The sequence below is a fragment of the Trachurus trachurus genome (assembly GCF_905171665.1).
Source record: "Trachurus trachurus genome assembly, chromosome: 21".
Classification (NCBI taxonomy): Eukaryota; Metazoa; Chordata; class Actinopteri; order Carangiformes; family Carangidae; genus Trachurus; species Trachurus trachurus.
In genome coordinates, this window is record NC_139899.1 from 9,648,600 (window position 1) to 9,672,204 (window position 23,605).

Below are 23,605 nucleotides of genomic sequence, written 5' to 3' on the forward strand. Positions count from 1 at the left end.
GCTCACTTTTATGGAGACTAAAAAAAACCTAAAAGAGAGGAAAAACCTTGTCTTAGCTTCATGAAGTGACCACATAGCCTACTCTCCCATATGACTGCTGTCCTACTTTGTGTCCTTTATGTGGTGGCTACAATGCTGGCACATTTGCCACATACGTAGGCTACTACTGATCCTACACCAGTGTTGTAGACCTATCTGTGTGTAACTCATTAACCTGGATCATTTTCATGGAACTACAGTGCTGTTTTTGTAAAATAGATATTCCTACATTTTCTACCTCTACAACAGTTGATGTAGCCTATTCTATATCATACTTTACTTTCAGAACCCTGACTGTGATGTGGCTCCATGAACTGAGCATTATCTCTTCGCTCAATAAATAGAGCGGGTCTCCTTTAAGAATGTGACAGCAACAAGCGGTGGAGGAGCTGGTCAGGAACTGGCCAGGAGGAGCGGACGACAGTGAAGGCATCTCAAAACTTTTCCAACACAGTGAAGTGGTCTGTTTGGCGTTTAAAGTTCCTCCAGTCCGTCCCTGAATATGAAAACAACGTCTACGTTGTCACACTGTGTGTGTCGGTGATGAAGTGGATGCTACTGACCGCTCGGAGAAAGGGAAACTTCCGAGAGGGAAAACTTGTGGAATGATGCCCGAGCGACTGCATCCCTCCCTCCAAAGTTCAGCTAAGGTGGCTAACGTGAGCTAGCGTGGCTCGTTTACACTATGTCAAAAGTTTTGATATTGTTTTTCTTGTTTGTCCAAAGAAGCTGTTTGGTGGCGGGGAAGGGCGCGTGGTTTCGTTAAGGGAATGCTTTCTTAACACGGCTCGCTCTCTTAGCCGGGGCCAGGTTACATACCAGGCTAATTACTTTTAGCCAGCTGTAGCTAGCTGACAGGCAGCTAACGCTCCTCAGGTAAACTTACAGACACAGTCAGTTAACTCTCTCTGGGAGGAATGACACAGCGCACACACTCGTGGTAACGCAACTCTAACATGAAAAGACTGTGGTGCGTTTAATGTAATGCATATATTGCTTACATTATAATCAGTTGCATTGTTGTTTGTTTTGGTAGACGTGCACTGTCAATTTTAAGAAGGAGCTCAGTGACCAGAGTGATGATGTGTGTGTCTTATGAAGAAACTTGAGTTTCATATGAGTCAGTGACAAATAAAGGTTGGCAAGATGAGCAATTCCAAAATATCTTTAAAAAAAAAAGGTTTTAAAAGCATAAGATTTGTTAAAATATGCATTTTGTATTCATGTGGGGGCTTTTGTCATTTGATCCAACTATAGTGGATTTAAGAGTAGCAATAAAAAGTACATTTTCTTAACATTAATTTGAAATAGATTATATATCAATTATTATATATCTATTATAAATTTTTATGCATTTTGACACTGAGCAGGACTTAACCTAAAAACACATCTTTTCTTCTAAACAATGCAACAAATGATGTAGGCCTAAAATTTGTCAAGAAACATAGTGTTGCATCACAAAAGTGAATTACATTTATTCCACATTTGAGTCCAAATTTATTTTCCTGTATATAGTCACAGTTTCATGAAGAAATACTGGTTACACCACTTGACATTGTGTTGCATCAGGTCATTAACTTTATCTAGATGCAAGTGTTGTTAGATTTTGACCCTAAACTACTCTCTGCTTTTTCTCCCACCATTTTTGTTTACCTTTTTTTTTGGGCTCATCACATCCCTGCCTTCTCATCAAGACTTTCTGGGGGACATTTTACAATTTGGAGCCTTCCTGCGTCACTATCACCACTGTTCATCACTTATAACCAGAGGACCCTCACCTTGGATGAAGCAGACAGTGCCAAGATGAAAGTGACAGTGACGTTTGGGCAGACAGGGGTTGTCGTGCCCTGCAAGGACGGTTGGACTGTGAGGGACCTCATCCAGCAAGCCACGCAGAGATACAGAAAACTCCTGGAACAGGTACGGTTCAGATGTTGAAATGGTTGAAGTTAGACTTGCATGATGAACAGCTAGGCCTATGTTGTGACTTAAGATGCAGTTTTTTGCTACAACTGCTCTTTGTGCAAATATTAGCATGAAGAATTATTGTTGTTTCTCAAATATGTCAGGCTGGTAGATCACCTACAGTAAGAAGGCGTTATGACATGTTTTCTTCATTAAACTGCTCATTTGTTAAGCTTTCTGTGGCCCAAATGTGGTAGAATAAGACTTCATTGTCATTGATACAGATAGTCCAGTGAGCTCAAGAACACGAACAAAAGCATGAATAAATTTAATTCTATCTCTCTTTGAGTTCTCCTGACCTTCCAGCCACCGGTTAGCTACATTATTAATTGTAAGAAGTAGTTTTGTAATAATGTGTAAAGATTTTCATGAACTCCTGAAAGACTTAGAAAAGAGGCGAGATAACTTTTTATGAAGCAGTGCTTTCATAATATTTGAGGTTTTCCCTGAAGTCATAAAAGAATAATCGAAAGCTCTGTCATTTTTATATCATGAAAGGACCATATGATTTTCACATCCCAAAGTCTTGGGAAATTAGATAAAGCCAGGAGGTCCAGTTCACCATAATTCTTGTATGAAAAATTAAAACGGATGTCTGATGTGAATTGTGATGGTCCAGACGGGTGCAGGCACGAGTCAATCCCACTTTGGTTGTGTGTGTAAAATGCAAATATCTCCCTCCCGCGATTCCTTTATGACTGCTGTTGATTCCCTGCGTTGCTCTTAGGACGGGAACTCTGTGACCCCCATCAGACGACCAAATCTTCTCAGTGACTGGCTTCATATTGGCTCCATTATTCAAAGAGCACGCCAGTCATATAGATAGCTGGCCTCGGTTGTGATTGAGGGAGAAATGTTGAAGTTATGCTTGTGTTTATGTGAGACAGACACAAAGTCAGCACTTGGAGATGCCCTCATTATTTCCATCCTTCTCTTTTTCCTAGTCTCTCTACCTTTTTAGCCTCTTAATCTCCTTTCATCTACCCATACTCCTCCTCCCCGCTGAGTGCTCTTGTGTGTTTTGCCTCCTTCATCTTATTTATCAGCCTTTTCTTTCTGACTGGTACATCTCCACTTCACCTCCCTCATAACCCTGCACACAGTAGCAACCTTCACTTGTCATTTGAACTCCTCAAATGAGAGGCTTTCTCTAATCTCTAAAAAGTAACAACATGGACAGTCAGATTGAAGAAAATTGCAGCAGCAGATAGTCCTGTACACTCCACAATCTGTATACTAACCCGTGACTTGAATCGCAACACACAGAGTAACGTGTGGAAGGTTCATATCACAGATGGGACTAAGCAACAGCTAACAAATCATGATGTTGCCCCCCCAAATTGCCTTTGGATTTGCTTTGCCCCTCGGATGTAACACTAATGTAAGGGTTGCTGTCCAGCAGGTAGGAGATACACTGATTTACCAACGAAAATGTATTTTGAATGCAACTGCGGTTGTAGGTGTTCGTAATGTTTACTGAGAGACAAGGTGACAGGGTGTTTTCCTGCTGCACCGTGTGTAACGATGCACCTCCCTGCTCTATCGATCAGCTCTCTCATTGTTTAAATACTGTGTTTCCTGCCTGTGAATGAAGTGCCTTGTTAAGCACATGCACACCGTGTGTGTTTTGGATTGCTCTCCCACGGTGCCTCTTCTTTATCGTAACCTCGCTGTCTGTTTTCTTTCTCTCTTCCCACACCTTTGTCAGCGTTTCCCAATCCCTCCTTCTCTTACTGTCTTGACATGCCTCTTTTTTTTAAGCTATATTTTCATTGTTCTTCCTTTTGGATCATTTTGGCATCCTTGTCTTTTCCTTATCTATTGTTTCACATTTTTAATGTTCTCCTTTTTTATTAGTGTTCACTTTTATCTTACCACCCTCTTGTTCCTTCTTCCTCTCTTTAATTGCTAAATCTAATCTCATTTTCCTTCTTTACATATTTGTTTCTATTGCTACCCATGTCATTGCAATACAACACTGATGTGCAGTGTTGTGTTATCACGGTTGTTGGTGTGTTTTATGTTTAGAAAACCAGGATATGTGTATGTTACAGAGCTGTCCAGGCGCTAATTTCCCCTCCCAGTGCTATCCTGTTTTTAAATAGTCACTGAGACTGTCTCCCTCTCTCCCCTTCCTCCCTAACTCCCTCATCCTACTTAAAAAGTATGCTGTTTGTACTAAAAACATTTTATTATCTTGCATGTTCCAGCCTGCAACTGCTGTAGCTAAGTAGCCATAGCTGTCCCATTTATCAGCTGCTTTGTTGAGTTCCCACAGCGTTGCTTAGGAGGAGCGAACGCTGAAAATAGTCATTAAAGCTACGTTTTAGTTATCTTGAAATAAGTCGGTAATCTACAAGGTTTAGTGTTAAATTTAAGAGATTTCAGTTCCAGAGAGGATTTATTTAGTATTTTAGGTGCATTTAATTTTTTTTTTTTTAAATCCCAGTTTCACATTGATTACACCTGAATTATTAGAATTCTATGGCCTTTTGTGTTACCCAGTATGAAGCCAAAGGTGGCACAGGAGTGACAAATGGGATTAGAAAGTGATTGACAATAAGAAAGTGCTGATGTTTCAGTATGTAGGTTGCACCTGCCCTTTGTTATTCTAATGTGTATCCTGTAGAGTCTCAGCTCTAAAGCTCTACTCATCTCTCTCTCATTTTATTAAATAGTATAAAAAATGAATTCTGGCAATTTTTGTGATGCATTCATTCATAATGTTTTCCAATCATTGGCTTATCACAGTGATATATCTTACTATGAGAAAAAACAACAACAGTGAAGCAGGTTTGAAAAGCATTATTAAGATTATACGTTTTTCTGCTTTTTTGGTTCTGTTTGACAGATTATTTATTGGCCAACCATTAATTCCCTTGGATTTGGAAAACATGTATCATAATTTCAAGATGTGAATGACTGCAGATGGCATACAGAGCACAATGGAGTTAACTAGATACAGAATTTAAATTGCTTATCTTGATATTTGGCCTTTAAGAAGTTTCTTTGTGGACTAGTCAGTGAGTTAGTTTGCCTGTCACTCAGCTTGTGTGACAGCATTAGGTTAATTGTCACCCTCCTAACTCAGTACATTATCTGTAATTAGGCTATTTGTTTTACAACAGCTCACTGACAGCTATATTACTTTCTCTTATTCTCTTGATGAGTGGAGGTGAAAGCAAAGCACACGGGGTAGAGAAATAGAGGGTGAAAGTGGTATTACAGGAACAGTCATATGTGAGGTTCATGTACTGTAGAGAGGCAGTGGGGAAGACATGAATGAAACTTTGGAAGGAACAAAGGTTATAAATGCAAAAGAAGGGAGATATCTCGAAGAGGAAGAGTGGTTAGAGAAAGAGGAAGGAGGGAGGAAGCCTTTTTGTTTTTTTGTGGGGAGTTGTCAGGAAGTTATCAGCTTGTTGACAGTCTTCTTAATTACCCTTGGCCAAACAGTGTGTAGTTGCGTGATCATGGATGCCTGTTTATGTGGCTCTATGTTCAGTGTCTGCCAAGACGTAGGTTGTATTTCTGTGTAATATCAAACAGCCAAAGGTACACAAACCCACGGTGAAAGTTGATTTTGTAATCCGATGCTGTATATCGCATGTGTATACCCACACTTTGAAATTGTTAGGTGGATGTGTATCAGAAGGGTCCTGCCTATGTGGGTGTGTGCTGTAGTTTCATTAGCCAGAGTAGGAATGCTGATGAGGCGTGGCCCAACAAGCTGATAAAATCGTAAAAGCATTCTGGCCTCACGCCAGAGCTCATGCAATTACTCCTAAGAGGGAGGGAGGAGTGAGGCGACGCGTGCCACCCTCCCTGCAGGACTTTGACCATTCTATTCTATCCTGTTCTATTCTATTCTATTCTATTCTGTTCTGCTCTGTTCTATTCTATTCTATTCTCTTTTGTTCTGTTCTATTCTATTCTATTCTGTTCTGTACAGTGGTGCACATGCTTCATCAGATTAAACAGTAACTTGACAAGCTTGCCATATTGTTAGATAATCAATATCTAAGAAATATTGCTGTTAGTTTTCAGGTCGTCACGGATAATAAATTCTAAAATTTGCTTACATTTGCTGTTTACCATTATAAGGTGTCCATGAAATCTGATTTTGAAGCATCAATATGAAGAAACCTGACTAGTTGAGTGAGGACTGAGCTTGTACCATCCGAGATGTGGCATGCTGAAATGCTAACAGCCTGGGTAATGGTTACCATGGCACTGCCACTGGCAAGAAGACAAGCTTTGTTACTGCTGGGTGGTGAGATGGGTCAAGGGACAATGCAACTCAGATTTTGTTATTTTTCCACAGATTGCATGTGATTCATGAGTATTCACTGACGCTACAGAATGGTGTTTGTTATGACAGACAGAGGGGCTCCACTGCTCCAGCAATATAAAACTGGCATATGTGGAATGATATGGATTAAAACTGTAATACTTCTAGATCTCTGAGACCCAGGACCCAAATGTTGGAAATGCATTTTTTTAAAATCAAAAGATGTTAACTACCTCAGGTTGAACCTGCTGCAGTATTTAGCATGAAGTGTGCTTTTTACATTTGACTGCTAGAGCTCCAGAGTGTGCTTTAAGTTAACCCTGGATCACTGTTTCTCTGTAAGTAAGTCATTTTACTTACTTACTTACTGTCCAGTTCCTTGCACTGCCCTCAGCTTTGACAGCAGCATGCATACCAAACCTTTGTGTCAGCTAGCACATGTAAAAGGCTGGCTGCTGAGATGAAGAAAGGGAGTGAGGTGGGGTCGTTACACGCATACCGAACACTGAATAATCTACGTAGTGTTTTAACTCCTTTCTAGATCATGTCCTGAGAGTTAAATACCTAGACCGTCTAGTATCTGAATTAGCATCAAGCAAAACACTGTATTAAGTACTAATCCCCCTGATTTTCAGATTAGATCAGTGTGTTTACAACTCTTATCTTAACTCCTACAAAATCCAAGTGTCCCTCTAGGTTTTAAACTCTTAGATTTGGAGTTACAGGGTTTCTGCACTTCCTCAAAAAACATGTAACACATTATACATCTTCACCCCGTGCATATCAGATTTGATGATTTCGCCCCCAGCTCTTATCTCTCCACCCCTCCATCTTGTCTTCTCGACTTGTCCACTGTAACAAGAGATCACAGGGTGTTGTTGACCTAGAAAAAGCAGCTGATCATTAAAGGATTCAGGCTGTTGGATGTTGGTGTTTTACCTTTTAATCACTATGTACACTGTTTTTTTCCTGCTGCAATGAAAACATGCATTTGATTGCGTTTCCAGTCTCTGACTCAAATCCGTAGTGATCAGATTTAAACACAAAGAGACAATGTGTTTTGAAAACAAATCAACTTCAAACTGTTACTTATTGTACTGTTGAACCCAAAGACTTTTTTATTAAACATTTTCATGAAGTATTATCAATTAATCATCTATATCGTGATTGATGCTTTAATTTGTCTCTTTAATACATGTAGTTTATAGTGAACAATAAATCTGGGTTGAAAAAAATCTCTTCTCGTATTAACATCTGTCTTCATTTGAATATTCTAATATAAATTCATTAGACCCAAAATATTTTGATATATCTTTTACACTCTTCTGTGGATTTGTAACACTGTCACAATGTGGTCATGTGAGTGTTGGTGTAGAGCTGCTGAAACAATCACAGTGGTATCCTGTCTGCCATGATTTTTTATAAAATTAAATGAACTATTTGTAGTTTGCAGAATTAGTAAATCAGTGCAAACTTGCCACTGTATGAAAGGTGGTTAAGTAATATTAGAAACCATCTGCAGCCGCAGCACCATAGGTTCAGTCCGGTGTATATATAAATTAGCTGCACACGCCTCTGAAAAACATTGGCAGAAATGACTCAACATAGTCAAATGTGTGTCTGCATTTTGGATTTAAAAACGATGAGGCCAGTAAAGAGCAAGGTAGAAGCAAGATGTCAAGACGACGCCGTTTGTACCTGTTCATAGTTACACAGCTTGTGACGCTATGAATGGTTCTTCTAAGCTTTACATTAAACCACGTCTCATTGCATTACCATTAGTCCTTAACAAAAAAATATAAAGTTCACCAGGATATGAAAGACAGAATAATCATATCATGTGATGTCTTCAAATACCTTATTGTGTCCCACCAAAAGTCTGAGTACCCCAATATTCTAGAAATACGTACAGGGTTAGGATTTGTCCATTACAGGATAGCTGATACCTACAAGCCATGAAGTGCTCAATTTAAAATGAAATGAAATGAGGAACCACACAACTTTGTGATTCTGTGACTAAATGACTAATTAGAATCATCTGAGTTGACCACAGTAATCTTAGACAATAATGCAGCTTTGCAAGAAATAGAGGATAAGAAAATTTTGTCCTCGAGTGAAAGATTACTGATATCACTAAGGGGGCAAAGTGAGCAAACTACCCTGAGGCTCTGGGTTTGTCAGTTGGTTTGTTGTAATTCGATCAATTGCTAATTTGTTTTGGACCATGCACCCCTAAAACACAATATTAACTGAAATGAAAACACAGTTTATAGTCTGCTGTGTGAACTGCTGGGGCCCAGAGAACCCTGAGGCTTTAATGTGAACCTGGCAACCAGAGCTGGGTTTGAACACATTCGTCTTACTTTTAAATTCCCTTGATAGACTGTTAGATCAAACATAATAGTTGTAAGCAAGCCAAGAGAGAGTTGCACTCGCCGTAGTCTTGTGATATAAAGAATGTAAAACATGACTTATATACAGTTATTCTGTCTTTTTGTCATGTCATAGTTAATTTGCCAGTTAAATACAAAATTTTAGAAGCCCAAGGGGTAATAAAACACTGGACACAGATATGATGTGTCAACGGCAGAAAAGATACAAAACCTTTTTACATTAAACTATTTTTTTTTCTGCTAAGAGTTAATAAACCTCAAATTCCTGATTGATAGTGCTCATTGAAGATAAACATTGTACAAAAAAGAATAGAAAATATGTAAATGCTAATTTTGAACATCTCTGTCCTTCATCTGGTCTGGGTGTCTGCCAAGTCAGTGTTACAATAGAGTTATAAAAATGTATTCCAGCAGGAAAGGAGGGACACAGGAGAGTCCTGAGCAACAGTGTGGGTGTAAAGCCATTGAAATATCTAGTTTTGTGATGTCACAGAGTAAACATGGGCCACGTTATATTTAACTAGGCATCAATACTTAACCTCAAGTAAGCAAACACACTTGTATTTGTATGTGACTTACAAATCTCAGCTGGCAGAGGAAGAATGACTAACACTTTCACCTTTATACTAGCCTTATTACCCAGTTCAATTTGATAATATCAGTGAGTTTGAATGAACACTGTTATTTCCAATACATTAAGAATATTTACTAAATATAACTTATACACATATTGTAGTAGGATCTGAATCTCTGCTTGATATGATAATTTTTCTCTCTCTTCTCTTTAGTGTGTGTTAGTGTGTGTGATGGGAAAACAAGCCAATGTATTGACATTGATAAAGGCATAAGCTATTAATGACAGTCATTGATCACCAAGATCATCATCCATAGCTTTAATGAACTCAGCTGAGTCGCATGTTGTGTTGCAACATCAAAAGTATACTGTACATATCCAAACAGCTTGAAACTATCTAATAGGTAGTTCTCCTGCTGGTACAAAGCAGCTAATTTATGCTATCAAATAATTACAGAAAGTTGTTGCAGAGTTGAGTTTAGACTAGGAACTAGTATTGACATTGAGACTTCCAGTGATATCCAGGGATACAGAGCGCTTTGCTTCATCTGACACTCTCCCTGAGGGAAGTTTTTGAAAAGCACCTGACCCTGAAAGAATGATTTAATGGAGAACCACTATGAAACATTTTGACTCATACCTCTCCCTAGGCTCAGTCTGTGTGAGTGTGTATGTGCATGTGGCTGTGTTTGTGCCTGTGCGTGCAGATGCGTGTGTTGTCTCAATATGTTGTTCAACAACCAGCTCCATGTAGTCAGCTGTCCAGTGTAGTGTTGATGTCATTAATCACAGACCCAACGCGGCGGAGAAAAGGGAGTGAGGAGGGAGAGAGAAAGGGCCAGGTCGGAGTCGTAATCTGTATGAGGTACCTGGGGAAACGTGGAAAATGTGTGGATGAAAGAAACAAAAGAGAGAGAGAGAGCAGAGAGAGCAGAGATGGGAGGGGAGGCGGAACAGAGGGGGCTGCATAAAAGAAAAGCAAAAAGAATGAGTTGCTGTTGCTGACCAGACCAGGAGACATGTATGGTCGCTCTGAGCTTTTGCTTTTGCTATTTAAGTCTCCATTAGAATAAAAACAAAAAAACAAAACCAACATTTCATCACTGGTCAGTGTGTCCATATCATGATGTGTACATTTAAATACAAGTTAAGATAGCAATGCCAAGACATTGGCTGACTGTCTCGTGTGCTCTGTCGTAGATATAGCTACATTAATTAATTGTGTCAGCAGTAGGGCTGGGTTTTAAAAAATGTATATCGATCTTCATTTGAAAGATCCGATATCAATTCATAAAAACCTTTTAATGTTGTCATTGCACTGTTGCACTGTTTACTTCTGGGTTCGGTCAAATGTCCATTAATGTAACTGCTTTTTCAGTCAATTTAATATTGAATATTTTTAATAATACACAAGGTTAGGGATTTCTGTCTTTGTACAATTTGCAACATTCGTTTTGTGGAAACCTCTTTCATAACCAAGCAAATTGGTATTAAAATTGAAATCTCTCCAAATTAATCAATATCAAATCGAATCAGGACCTTGTGAATCGGAATCAAATCAATTCAGTAAATCAGTAGCAATACTCAGCCCTAGTAGTGAGTAGGAAGTTGCAGAGACTGGGTGGTGATTAACCAGCTCTGCTCTTTCAAAGGGATTTTCATCTTAAAATGGAACAGAATATTCAATAGACTGCGGTCAGGTTGGACCACTGTCCTAACAATGAATAAATGTTTAGTCATTTCAGATGTATCTTGTTTTATTTGCTATTAAGGCTCATCTACAGAATGTCCTGTAATTGTGTATTTTCATATGTTGTGTGCTGTGTTATAGGAAGGAGATTTCCTGCTCCGGACTCACCATGTCGAATACTGTGATGGAGGGATTCTGGACCCTGATGATATTCTCAGTGATCTGGTGGAAGACAAGGACAAGGTAAGGACCTCGCATGGTGGGGTTTAATGTCCTTTGTTTTTAGGATGTAAGTTCTTTCCCTTTAATCCAAATAGAGTGTAAAAAGACCGCAACTGTGAACAATTAAGTGATTTTATGAGGCTTTAAGCTGACCCGTGATGTGGAACTAAAATGGGAGAGGTCAGACTTCAGTGGTCATTCATTAAAAATGGCTTGTTTTCTGAATGACCAGTCAGCAGACTATACAGACGTTGCACGTGACTAACCAAATATCCAGCCAGGCTTTCCATAAAGAGAGAGAAACACATGCCAGGCAGCTCTTGTTCTCTCCACAGATCTGCTAAATGACTGTATTTAACTCAGCCATTTTTATCCCTTAAATCCTTCCTGATGCCTCTCATATAATGCATATAATCCTTTTGATTTATACTTATTAATTAGTCACGTAACTGTGTGTATGTGTGTGCGTGCAGAAAGGTATATATGCCTGTGCATGTTTGAGTGGGTTGTGTGTGTGTGTGTGTGTGTGTGTGTGTGTGCGCACACGCTTATTCAGCTATAGAGTATTGAGCTGCAGTGGCCTATAAGCCACTCCCTTGGATAGAATATTGCCTCACAAGCAAAATTCAAAAAGGGAAATGGTTTTAAGTTGCCTGTAGCGTTAGGCAGTGTCATTAGCAATTCACTTTTGGAGACTTTGCAAACTCAATCCATATATTCCCCGTTTTTCTTATTTTTCCCCTGAGGAATATGTCATTTTTCATTTTCCCCCTTGGAAAGTCTTGTGTTCTTCAGATTTTCTCACATACTCCGGCATTATTAGAATGTGATAAATGACCCAGATTAAAGGCTTTTTAAACCACTGGCGCAGGACCTTCAATGGATCTTGAGCCTTCTCTTGGTGGCTCGGCACATTATAACGGCATCAACGTGTTTAATGAGTCTGCGTCCTATGCCGAACTGAATTCTTAATTTAGGTCACAGCCAGTAAAAGTTGTGGAACCTGCTGGCAAGAAAATATAATGTACAGTACAGTACATCTCCCTGTCCTTGGCTCATAGTGTATGCCTTTAAGGGTGTATGAATACTGCAGGATCTGTTGGAGATTCTCTGAACTAATTAAGAACAAAATTGCCTAGTTGGCAATTCCTCTTGGGGCTTTAACAGAACTGAAATCAGACTCTCCCTGTAACCTGGACTCAAGCCTCAGTGTCAAAATAATCATTCTTATGGCTTGGATCTTGATTTTTAGATGTCATTGGAAATACATTTTTGTGAGTCTAGCTTGTTTTAAACATTTTGAGTGTTGCAGCCTGGAAATGTTGTTGCAGACAGAAAAGTGACTGAGAACTATCTTTACACCGAAGAAATTGCCTCATGACATTTTAGAGACATTTATAGCCCATTGTTTTCCCTGTTGACTGAGTTTTCCTGACGAGCCCTCAGATGTCTCAAACTGGGGATGGGGAGGTAACATGACACATTAAGCCTCAGCCCAGGGGCCGTATGACTCAGTGACAGGAGCAATAACAGAGTCAGAAGACCATCACCTGACCCAAGGGATTGCTATTATGAGAACTTGTTGCCATGGATTTGTGGAGATTCAGAGAGCACCGAGCGCTGGTCCCACAGCTGGCTAGTCGCCACTCGCCCTGTGTCACTGTGATCTTGTTTGTAGTGTGCAGTGTCAATTTTATTTCTAGAGGCGTTATAGCCTGCAGTTGCCCACCAGACAGTCACAGCAGCACTGGGGCTTTACTGCACTGCTTTTATAGCCAAACATTTCTGGTTTGCAAAAAAGATTGGTTGTATACAAGAGAGTACTGTAGGCTAATAAAGCAAACAAAATATATATTCATTTATTATGTTTGTTGTTGTTGGTAAGTGGGGAAAGGCAGCTATGGTAATTAATAATGTAAAAAAAAAATCCCAGTTTATCACTCACAAAAGAAATGTATTAAATGTCTATATAGTGGAGTGAAGGAGCACAGATGTCTTACTTCTTTTTTTTTTTTTTTTAAAGGTACAAAGCTTTTGGGCCACAGTTGGCATAGAGCCATATTTTCGATTTGCACTGTTACTATGGAGATGACGTGTTCCTCAGTGAGGGAGCAACAGTTTGAGACACACCTAGTAATCTACATTTCAGACCTTTCAAAGGCAAAATAGAAAGTATTGAGTTATTTGAGGTTACCTGTGTTTTTTTGCTGTCGTAGAATAACCTTAAAATACAATATTAGCATATGATCACCTTATAAAGGTCTTTTAGCTCTTGTTTGAGGTATTTGGTCTCCTGATAAATGATCTCTAGCTAAAAGATGTTAAAATGTTCCAAGAGCTCAAGGGAACAGTGACCTTTCATTGTGAGCCAGACTGAGGAAGCAGATATCTAATGGTTGATATCAGAATGGAGAAGTATAGCTGTCTGGCTAGAAGTAATGATTAGATAAGCCTTGAATCATTTGAATAGTACAGTATGGTGGTAGTTAAAGCTGGTTTAGCAGGTTTCCACAGCAAGGCTAGAATTTAGTGGAATGAATATGATTGTTATGACTGTGTTTAAGTGTCCGTGTAAAGATGCATGCTATATTTACAGACTGGTGTTTTACAATTTGCAATTTTTCTCTCCTCATATTCCCTCAAACATTCTCTTCTTGTGAACATCCTGTGAATTCTTGGAAATTGTACAAAACGTACCTTTGGATCGGAAAACCAAATTTCAACGCACATGCACACCACAAAAACACACATTTTGATACTGGAATCAAGTACAGTGCCACAAACTAATTCCCCAGAACACACACACATATGGCGAGACTCACACACAGAGAAATAAACCGTATAGAATGATATCCAGCACTACACACTTCTGAGCACCAGAGATTGCATATGAAATGAAAGTGTGAAATATTCATTGGATTCTGGAGCAAGGCTCTCATAGTATTACTGAGCTGAGATGAATAAATGGCTTCTAATCCCAGATGAGTGTTTTACTGCAGGCAGACTTGACTGCCTGGCTTTAGGTTTATAACCACAAAGAAAACAGAAGATTTTTGAGGTCTGCTGAAGACGGGGTAGAGGTCAAAAATACAGTTTCAAAAATCCATTTCTGAAATATACTCAAGTGATGCATTTGGAGAGAGCTCAAAATTTATGAACTAACATTGGTCCCAAACAGCTTTAACTGTGATGACAACAAACAAAAGCCCTGCAGCACAGCATGTTAAAAGATTATCCAAAATTCAGATTGTATTTGGAAAGTTACTGTGTATTTTTCTTTTTGCTGTGTTTTTTGCTTCAGCAGTTTGAAATGAAATATATTACAAGTGCCCAGTCTCACCTTGTATCTGAGTAATCTTCAACTCAGACATACGTAGAAATATACAGTACGTATCTCTTTCATAGAGCTCTTTGGTCCATTTGCATGTGTGTTTAGAACTATTATCCTGTTGAATGATCAAACCCAGACAAACCTGGCTATTTGGCCATTCTGTTTTTCAGATGCACCAGAGGTTTGCATCTTATGGTGAATCTGAGGTTATAGTCATGGAGTCCTCCCTCGATCACTGACGAATAACTATCTGCACCTGTATCCTGAAGAGTATTCTTGACTCTCTAGCTGCTTTCATTAATTGTTTTCTCTTCATCACGCAAATCAAAAATCCTCCAGAGGACTTGCTCCCTGGTCTGACAGCTCATTTGCCATTTCCTGTGGACCCCGACTTTGATACCTCCCTGACAGATTTTTTCACTTGTTTTTTTGCCAAATTTTTCAATCCAAACGGCAACTTGACTGTTAATCAGCACTGACAACCAACGTGAACTCTTTTGTGCATGAACTAACACTGAAACAACACGCAGCTGCTCAAGAAACTTTAAGTAGAACAAATGTCCAATTATCCTTGAAGCCTTGCAGTTTAGTCACTGTGTTTTAAAAGGGTTATGATTGCTGAATAATTGCTGAAGCACAGATCCTGAAGAGCAAAAAATGTGTAATTGTCCAAATACTTACTGTAAGTCTGAACTATTCCTTTTCTAGGAAATTCTTCTCTGAGGAAAGTTAAGCCTCTTTTCTTCAGCACTTTTTTTTTTACTGCAGTGCCTTTCATTATGCACTGTGCTGATGATGATACAGTGTCGCCAAATTGGCAAAATGCCACAACTGCAGTTAGAAATGACAGAAATCAGAAGAGTTAAACGCTTGTTGGAAAATAATCTGCAGCAGCCGTAATCATCGTTCAGGATGTACGCACAAACATACTGCAGCACGCCCCACACTCCCTCTGAAGAAAAAGGTAAAAACCAACAAACCTATAGATATAGTGAAAAATAACGTGAAGAGACATTGTGTGAGGTATATGCAAGTTTACCTTCGGACCACCACCCACACTCCTCCACCCTTTCCTATTTGCTAGTACCCTAATGTCTCCCTCACATGTTGTTTCTCAGTCCCACTCACTCACTCACAGCTTTATGCCAAGGAAAATGAAAAGTAAGCAGGAAATATGGATTCCCATCAGCATTTTCTTTGTAGCTGGAAGTGTAATTCCTAATGTATTTCTCTTGTAGGTATTACAGAAGGAGCCTCACAGAGACCAGGGTATGTTTAGATGGTTAGAGAGAGAGAGAGAGAGAGAGAGAGAGAGAGAGACACTGTTGCCTTGCATGATATTGCCATTTGCTCTAGGACATAAATATCACATACACTTGATCAATCACTCACACACACACACACACACACACACACACACACACACACACACACACACACACACACACACACACACACACACACACACACACACACACACACACACACACACACACACACACACCCGAATCACAGCATGTGCTCCCTGTGCACACAGTGCTATTTAACATAAACACTCTTCATCAAGCCTGCATACACATGACCACAGTAAGCACCCATTCATAATGCTTTCTCCAGTTTATTTACTGTCACCACACATACCCATAGGTTCGTACGTTGGGCTTTGCTCACACTGTAAACATGAACTTTGTCTTTTCTAAATCACAGACACACACACACTCATGTAAAGTTATATAATGTGATTATTACTTTGAAATAAATATTTAAAGACTAAACAACGCAGGCTCCCAGAAGGGCAGCTCTACAGTATATGAGCTGAGCTTTGATCATGGGTAATTGTGCCAATCATCATTTATCCTATTGATTGCTCGACACACATCCACTGCACCTTGCTGATGGCTTGATCACAGTTCATCCTCATTCAGATAGCTTTTTTTTACCAGGACAGCCTGTTGGTTCCTCTTCTAGCAAAACAGTGCTCTGTGAGTTGAAGACACTTTCTTTTCCACATTATTAATAGTAAGAAACATAAGGCATGCAATGTCTGAAATGAAAATGGTCTCCAGAGTAAATACCTAATAGAGGTATCAAGATTTATATTTTCTTTTATCATTTTCTCTGAGTAATTACTGCTCTACTGCTCTGTATATTTGATGAGCTGGAAACTCTTGTAGACTTCCCTGATTAACTTTGCCACAGATTTGTTTATTACAAAAACTATCAGATGAAACAAAGGCTTGTTACTATAGACCTCTGGTGTCCCTGGGCTTCTCCAGTGGGCACCTCCACAGAGAAATTTTGTCCATTTGGACCTATAATGCCATAATAGTGTAATTTGCTGGAGAACTGTTTGTAAGTTGCCTCATAAATCCAGTTAAAATACACTTTGAATTGATCAAACTTGAAACATGTCTGGCGATTATACAGTCTGTCTGTTGGATGGGATAAAACAACCTTAAATGGTCTGACTTGGAGACATTAAGATGGACTGTTGGTGGACTCAGGCCAACTCACTGGCCAGTGCATTTTGTGTGATTGTGTGTGTTAGTCTTGCAGTTAGCCAAAACCTTTTTCTGGAAAATACAATCAGACAGTTCATCTCCGTTTCATAAATGATGCTTTCCCGTTGTCTTCTTCATTGTAGAGCGGCTGAAATCTAAGGTAAATTAAAACGTTGATGAACTTTATGTAACAGAGGAGATGAGACACTATATTTAGAAAAAAGCTGATGAAGAAATTGAACACCCATGAGGCCTTGGTGTTAGACAGTGATATCAAACTGTTGTAAATAAACACTGAGCACTGAGGAGGTCTACCTCTGAGGAAGTGAAATGTAACCAGTGTTGAAGCTTTGTTTGGCTCTAAATTAAGCTCACTTCTTCTTGTTTTTCCCCATTTTTTTTTCACTCACTGCCTACATCTTTGGAAAAGGTTGGGGATGAGCCAAAAAAATGTCTGGATTTCTTTTCTTTTTTTTCTTTTTTTCTCGATTTTATTTCAATAAAAATGTTCCACCCCTCACAGATTTCATTTTTAAATAATCCATCTGCTGGTTAAAACCTAAATTAAAATAATTAAAGGTCACTACAATAGCAGAATCATTTACAAAGAAGCCAAATGTCTGATAATGAGGAAATTAGTCTGAGCAGGTTTCATGTTATCAGCGGGCCCTCCCTTCCCTCCTGTGCTCTCTCACGCTACGGTTTTTAATATCCATGATCATGAATGCTTTGTTGCTCAGTGGTAAATAACACAAGCTTCTGCTGCTGCTGCTGCTGCTGCTCACAGATGCAGCTTTGTAAAAACATGCTCGTTTGTGTCCGTCTTTCAGTCTGAGCGCTGCCTTTGTAAGTCATAGCATGCACACTACATTCATATATGTGGACATGTGATAGTTCTTGATACAGATGAATGACGACTCACAGAAATGTTCATTTAGCAAGTGAGTGAGAAACGATAACGTGGAGCTGCTGCACCATTTTTGACGTACGTACTCACACACACACAGACACACAGACACACATAAATGCATGTGCAAAAGCAATTTGGCCAAATTAATGTTGCATCGTTTACAGATTAATTGCTGCCACCACTGTGTGAACTTGTAATAGCATTTATAATGGAGCTGGGAAATAATCACATCGCCATTCATCATTATTTTAGTCAAACTCTTTAAATGGCATTAAGTGTCAGTCTAATAGCTTTGTGTCTTGTTGTGTATTGTATGCTTTCAATACGTCTATATATACATACTTCTTCCTTTCTGGAGAAACACATTGTACCCCTCTGACTTCAGAATTACAAAAGCCAACTCTTTAGCTACTCCAATATTTTTTTCCCCAACATCTGCATTTTTCAGCGTCATCCTCCTCCTCAACTCCTCATCCGGCTCTCTTATTGCTGTACATGTCATGTCCCTCCTTGCCCATTTTCTCTCTCTGCCTCATTTTCCTTGCCGTCTCTCTTCTCTCCCCTTCCCCTACAGTAGCTTAGCTCTGTCATTTTGAGGGAGAAAACACAAGCCAGTCAGAATGAGGCAATTATGACCCTGTTGGAAGGGTTATTATGCATAATGCCCCATAATCCTCCTCCACAGTTTTTATCATAAATGACATGTACATTAAGACTGTGCAGTGTATACTTGCTGACAGAAACTTCCCCAGCACCAGCCCTCACCCCTGAAAATGACACACACATAGACACACACAGACACACACGCATACATACAAAGGCTGTGTGTTTAAAGTATTGATTCATAAAGATGATGCAGTTGCAATGTGATTATTCATAGCTGCTTATTCTGGCGTGACAAGATAATGAAGACAATAGGCACCCGACAGACGAGCAGTATTTGATTGGGTTCTTAGGTGCAGCGTGCTGTAAGTTGCGTGTTTGTGCATTAAGGTGGTTGATGATAAGGTTCTTATAGCATTTTGCGTGTCAGTGTGTCTCGCCGGTTAACATGTCGACATTAATTGAACCATGACCCAGATCAAAACAATGAGACTCGAAAGGGATTAGAAAAACATGCAGACATATTAAGAAGCATCGATTTGTGTGGGTGGCCTCTGACACAGTCCACATTTAATCATGACATTTTAATCCCAGGCAATTTACCCCAAACCTGATAGTTAAATGAAGCAGACAGGCATCCAACAAATCTCATTGTTCACCTTGAACCTATGTGTTAAGCTTAATAATCATATTAGTGTTGTGTGAAGTGTTAATAATATATTTTTTTATAGCTTTGCCAGTATATCATTAAGGCTTACTGGCATTGTTTCCCTGCGTTATAGTGGCTGAGTAAGTTTTAATTCTTGTTTATTTATTACAGAATGAATTCTCCATTTCCATTTCCTTGTGCCATAACAGCCATATTTGTATATGTATTTATTTATTTAGGCTTGACCACATACTCTGTCCATATAATGAAAAGCTTATCTATTCAAGACAGGTGTTTTCTGTTGATATAACCCATTTGCTGTGGTTTTAGATAATAGGTCAGTTTACGTTAACCAAAATATCTGCTAACTCATTTGGGTTATTGCGTCGAAGCTCTTGCATAAAACTGAATGAGGATATGAAATTTGAAATATACACACAGCTGCTCAATAATATATGAAAAAACTTTAATTTCACAGGTATGAGCAGATGTAATGTGTAATCTTAAACCTTTCGAGAACATTTTTGAGAAATATAGGCTATATGAAATACATTATCAAATTTTTTTTTTCCTTTAGTCTTCCTGCTGTTATTTCAGCCTGCCCCAATCACATTTATCAATATATCAGTCTGGGCAACCGAGTTCAGGTGTATTTTTCTTTTCACGTGTGATATCATCTTGAAAAGGTTAAATGAATGGACAGGAAGGACACATTTTCATTCACTTGGGCTTCTCACATGGGCCCACACTCTCATACACTGTGGTCACACAATACCAACAGTTTTCTAGCCACCTTTGACCCCTCAGCCCTTAATATGAAGTGGCCAGCTGTAGAGAATAATATTGACCTTCCACTAAAGAAAGCAGTGCTGCTTATTGCTTTCACACTTTGCACTGGTTTCATTTACTGGGTGCCCTGGTGTGTGGGTGTGTATATACATGGATGCAGTAAAAGAAAAAGAGGTGGGATATGTTAGGTTTGTATTTCTTGGGGTCTATCTTGGTGCAGTTATGTTCTTTGCATGTCTTTCTTTTCAACATCAAGCCATTCAGCTTGTAGAGCGTGAATGTGAACTTTTTAAACTTCAAATATATAGTTTATTGTCACTCTTGCTGAGCTATAACTACTGAATATGTTTCATTAAACTTGAAAAGTATTCTGTTGATGTTAAGAAAATAAAATTTGGTTGATTTGGTTGGTAATGGTCTTTTTGATCTGGAAAAAATATTTCTTTGTGTCTAGCCTCTAAACACAGCAGAAGCCCCTGCTTGTCCTGCTAGAAGTTTGGAGGACTCCATCCTGTGACTCGTCACAAGTACAGCTTGTGGCCAGAAAGCATTAGGTCATGTGTGGCGAAAGACTTTGAATTCTTTAAAGAGGTTGGCATGTATATTGGCAAGATGCTTTTCCAGGTTGGAAGTTGCCTCCCTTGGTCTGTTTGGTTTAAAACCTTTTTTTTTATTTACAGAGGCACACTGGCCTTTGTGGTGTCTGACTGTGGACTTGTCCTGGTTGTCGACTGTGTAACACAAGTAGGCTAATGCTGTAACTATAATCATGTATTTCATTTTGTGTGTTGTGTTGTCTGTTGAGAAGTCACAGACATGATTTTTCACCTGTTGTGTCTGTACGAGGAGTGCAACTGCCCATGAGAGAGAAATAGGGTCAGCACATTTACTACAGCGAAAGAATAAGTATCAGTACCAACAAAGTCAGGTATCCCACTCTTTGAACTGCAGGGTATCTATGCATATATTGTGCAACATTAGTTTTAAAATGAAGTAAAAGTGCTGCTGGTCAAGTTGCATTCAGGTTCATATTTTTCAGGTTTAGAACAAACATCTCCAAATGTTGTACATCGCTATAAATATCATGATTACATAGTGTGACCTTGTAACATGTTGTCAACCAGCATCATAGGAAAATTCAGAAAACCACTAAATAGATATGAATGTTGGTTCATGTGTGTGTGTTAATGTGTGTACTGAATTGCTGTTAAACATGTGTAACTGTACTAGTCCTTCAAAAGGGTACAAGAGCCATAACACCAGTGCCTGTGCACTGTTCGTGTCATACCATGTCTTCATTTTCCTTATGTAGCCTGACATTGTTCATGATATGATAATCACATCATATGTGTTAGTTTTCATTGATGGGTTGTCTTGTGTCCATGTGAGCAGGTGTATCTAGTATCCTTGAGAAGGGTAGAGCGACCATAAACCTTATTCTCTTCAGGTGGAGAGATATCAGCTATTAGCCCAATTGTGAATTATATTTGATGAGGCTATGGCCTCATTGTTAAATGGCGGCACACTGACACATATATCAGTCTGCATTGACAGTCAACATATATTAGCGGAGCACATATGCACACCGACTGTACGTACACGTGTGGAGTTATCAGCTTTTAGTGATATATGACTCACTAGGTTGTGTCTTCTGCAGAGATTTACAGTGGAGAATGGGGGTTTCTTTGACCTTAAATCTTATTTTGTCTGTAAACCTTAATGGAGACTGTGTGGGTGGGTGCATGTTGTTGAATGATGTGTGGAATGAGCGCTCTGTGTGATATTAGTGAGTCTTCTGTCAAAATGCTGTTGACACTCACCACCTCTATCAGTGTACCTTTTGTCTCTCTCTCTCACACACACACACACACACACACACACACACACACACACACACACACACACACACACACACACACACACTCGCACACGCATGGAACCACATAACTCATTGAGAACACAATGACTTCAAACATAACCCTTAATGCCGCGTAGCCGCATATCTTAGAGACGTGTCATGTTTCACTTGATCACACACACAGATGGGTAATACAATATCACTGGTGTGGCACATTTTGAATAGGCCAGTAATGTTCCATTAGTTTGATTGCTTACAACCCCGTCACACATGATGGCTAGAAACAATAAAACCGGAATATACAAAACTCAATTAAATGGCTGTTTTTATGTGTTAATTTAATGGTTTAATTTTAATATTGTTCATTTACGACACAAGGGATGTGAGTAGATTCACACAGTTTCACTTAGATGCGAATACATGAAGATGAAAGCTCCACACAAAAGTATACTTATGCTCTCTCTCACACACACACACGCACAACACTTGTCAAAAGCAGTGGAGTGGAATAATGGACAAGGCGATGGAATAGTGGGCAGATTTTATCATTCACACACTCTTAACCACCAGCCATCTGCTAAATGCACACATTCATGTCTTTGTGAGCGTGTGTGTGTAGTACATGTGTGTGCACATGTGTGTGCATGTACACATGTACAACCGTGTAAATGGATCATCGTAATTCTTTGAAGGCTTAGATGAACACTCATCATGTTAAACTGGCTGCTACAGTTAATTCATCTGGGTAATCAAATTCAAACAGAACAGTGCATCTTCCCTTCAAGTTAATGATTGCACAAACAAATAAACAAACAAACCAAGGAGAAAAACACAAAATATGCTGTACAACATTGCTGCATGCACCTGAAGTAATGGCACATCTACAAACAAATGAAACTGCATGCTTTTTTCTTTCTCATTCTAATGCAAAAGTTGCTGATTGGATAGACCCCATAATTAGGCTTAAGAATGAGAAGAATAACCTAAAAAGTGTGACTTGAACATAATAGTGAACTGATGTTTTTAAGATACATTGGGGCCCAAGTTTTTCCAATTAATGGGAAATTTTTCCTAAAGGTCACCCGGGCTGGGCTCATGTATCATTATCTCTGTGTAACGTTGAGGGGTTGCTCATTACGACAGGATAAAGAGGAGACAACAGTGGGATCTCAGCCATAATGAACCTAAATGCTGCCTCTCACCTTCACCTCATCTCTCTGTTCTACCCTTCCTCCACCTCAACTCTTCCTCTTTACAGTAATTATCCTCGCCGCACTCTGTCCTCTCGTCGTACTCTTCCCTGGCTTTCTGTGCTGCCTTTCAGTCTGTCAACCGTTTGCCCTCACACTTTCTCCATTGTGTCTTAGTTAACACCGCCTGTCAAACTGCTTACAATGAACTCTTATGCACTCCTCTCTCCACCATATTTTTCCCACTTACATCAGTCTTTGTGTCTTTCCTCTCTTGAGTATTTGGCTCCTCTCACTTTATCTCTTTTGATTGATTCTCTGGAGTCTTCTACCAGCCTTTAGTAATGCCACGGCCTCCTTCGCTCCGCTTCCCCTCACCCCATTTCCTCACCGACACCACTTACCTCTTTCTCTCACCCTTTCCTCTAATGAATCCAATAATTTGGGAGTCACACCTTAGCGTTCAAGCATGCGGGTGTGTGTGGGCCCCTTCATTTGTCAAAGGCACATACAGATTTGATCCAGACCTGATACATATGTTGACCCTTAGCCAGGAACCATGGGGGTTAATTGAGTAATGGCGTTTGCAAGAGAGGGAGA

The 23,605-nt window shown here is 39.4% G+C and overlaps 1 protein-coding gene across 4 annotated transcripts in view; it reads left to right on the forward strand.

Annotated features, from left to right (window-relative positions):
- The first annotated feature begins 432 nt into the window (after positions 1 to 432).
- Positions 433 to 23,605, forward strand: part of LOC311004609 (partitioning defective 3 homolog B-like) — a 199,565-nt gene continuing 176,392 nt past the window's right edge. For all 4 annotated transcript variants that reach the window (XM_083996723.1, XM_083996724.1, XM_083996726.1 and 1 more), the window contains exons 1-3: positions 433 to 689; positions 1,734 to 1,959; positions 11,094 to 11,195. In XM_083996723.1, coding sequence (XP_083852849.1) covers positions 1,843 to 1,959; positions 11,094 to 11,195 — 219 coding nt within the window. In that variant the 5' untranslated portion in view covers positions 433 to 689; positions 1,734 to 1,842. The remainder of the gene's footprint in view (positions 690 to 1,733; positions 1,960 to 11,093; positions 11,196 to 23,605) is intronic.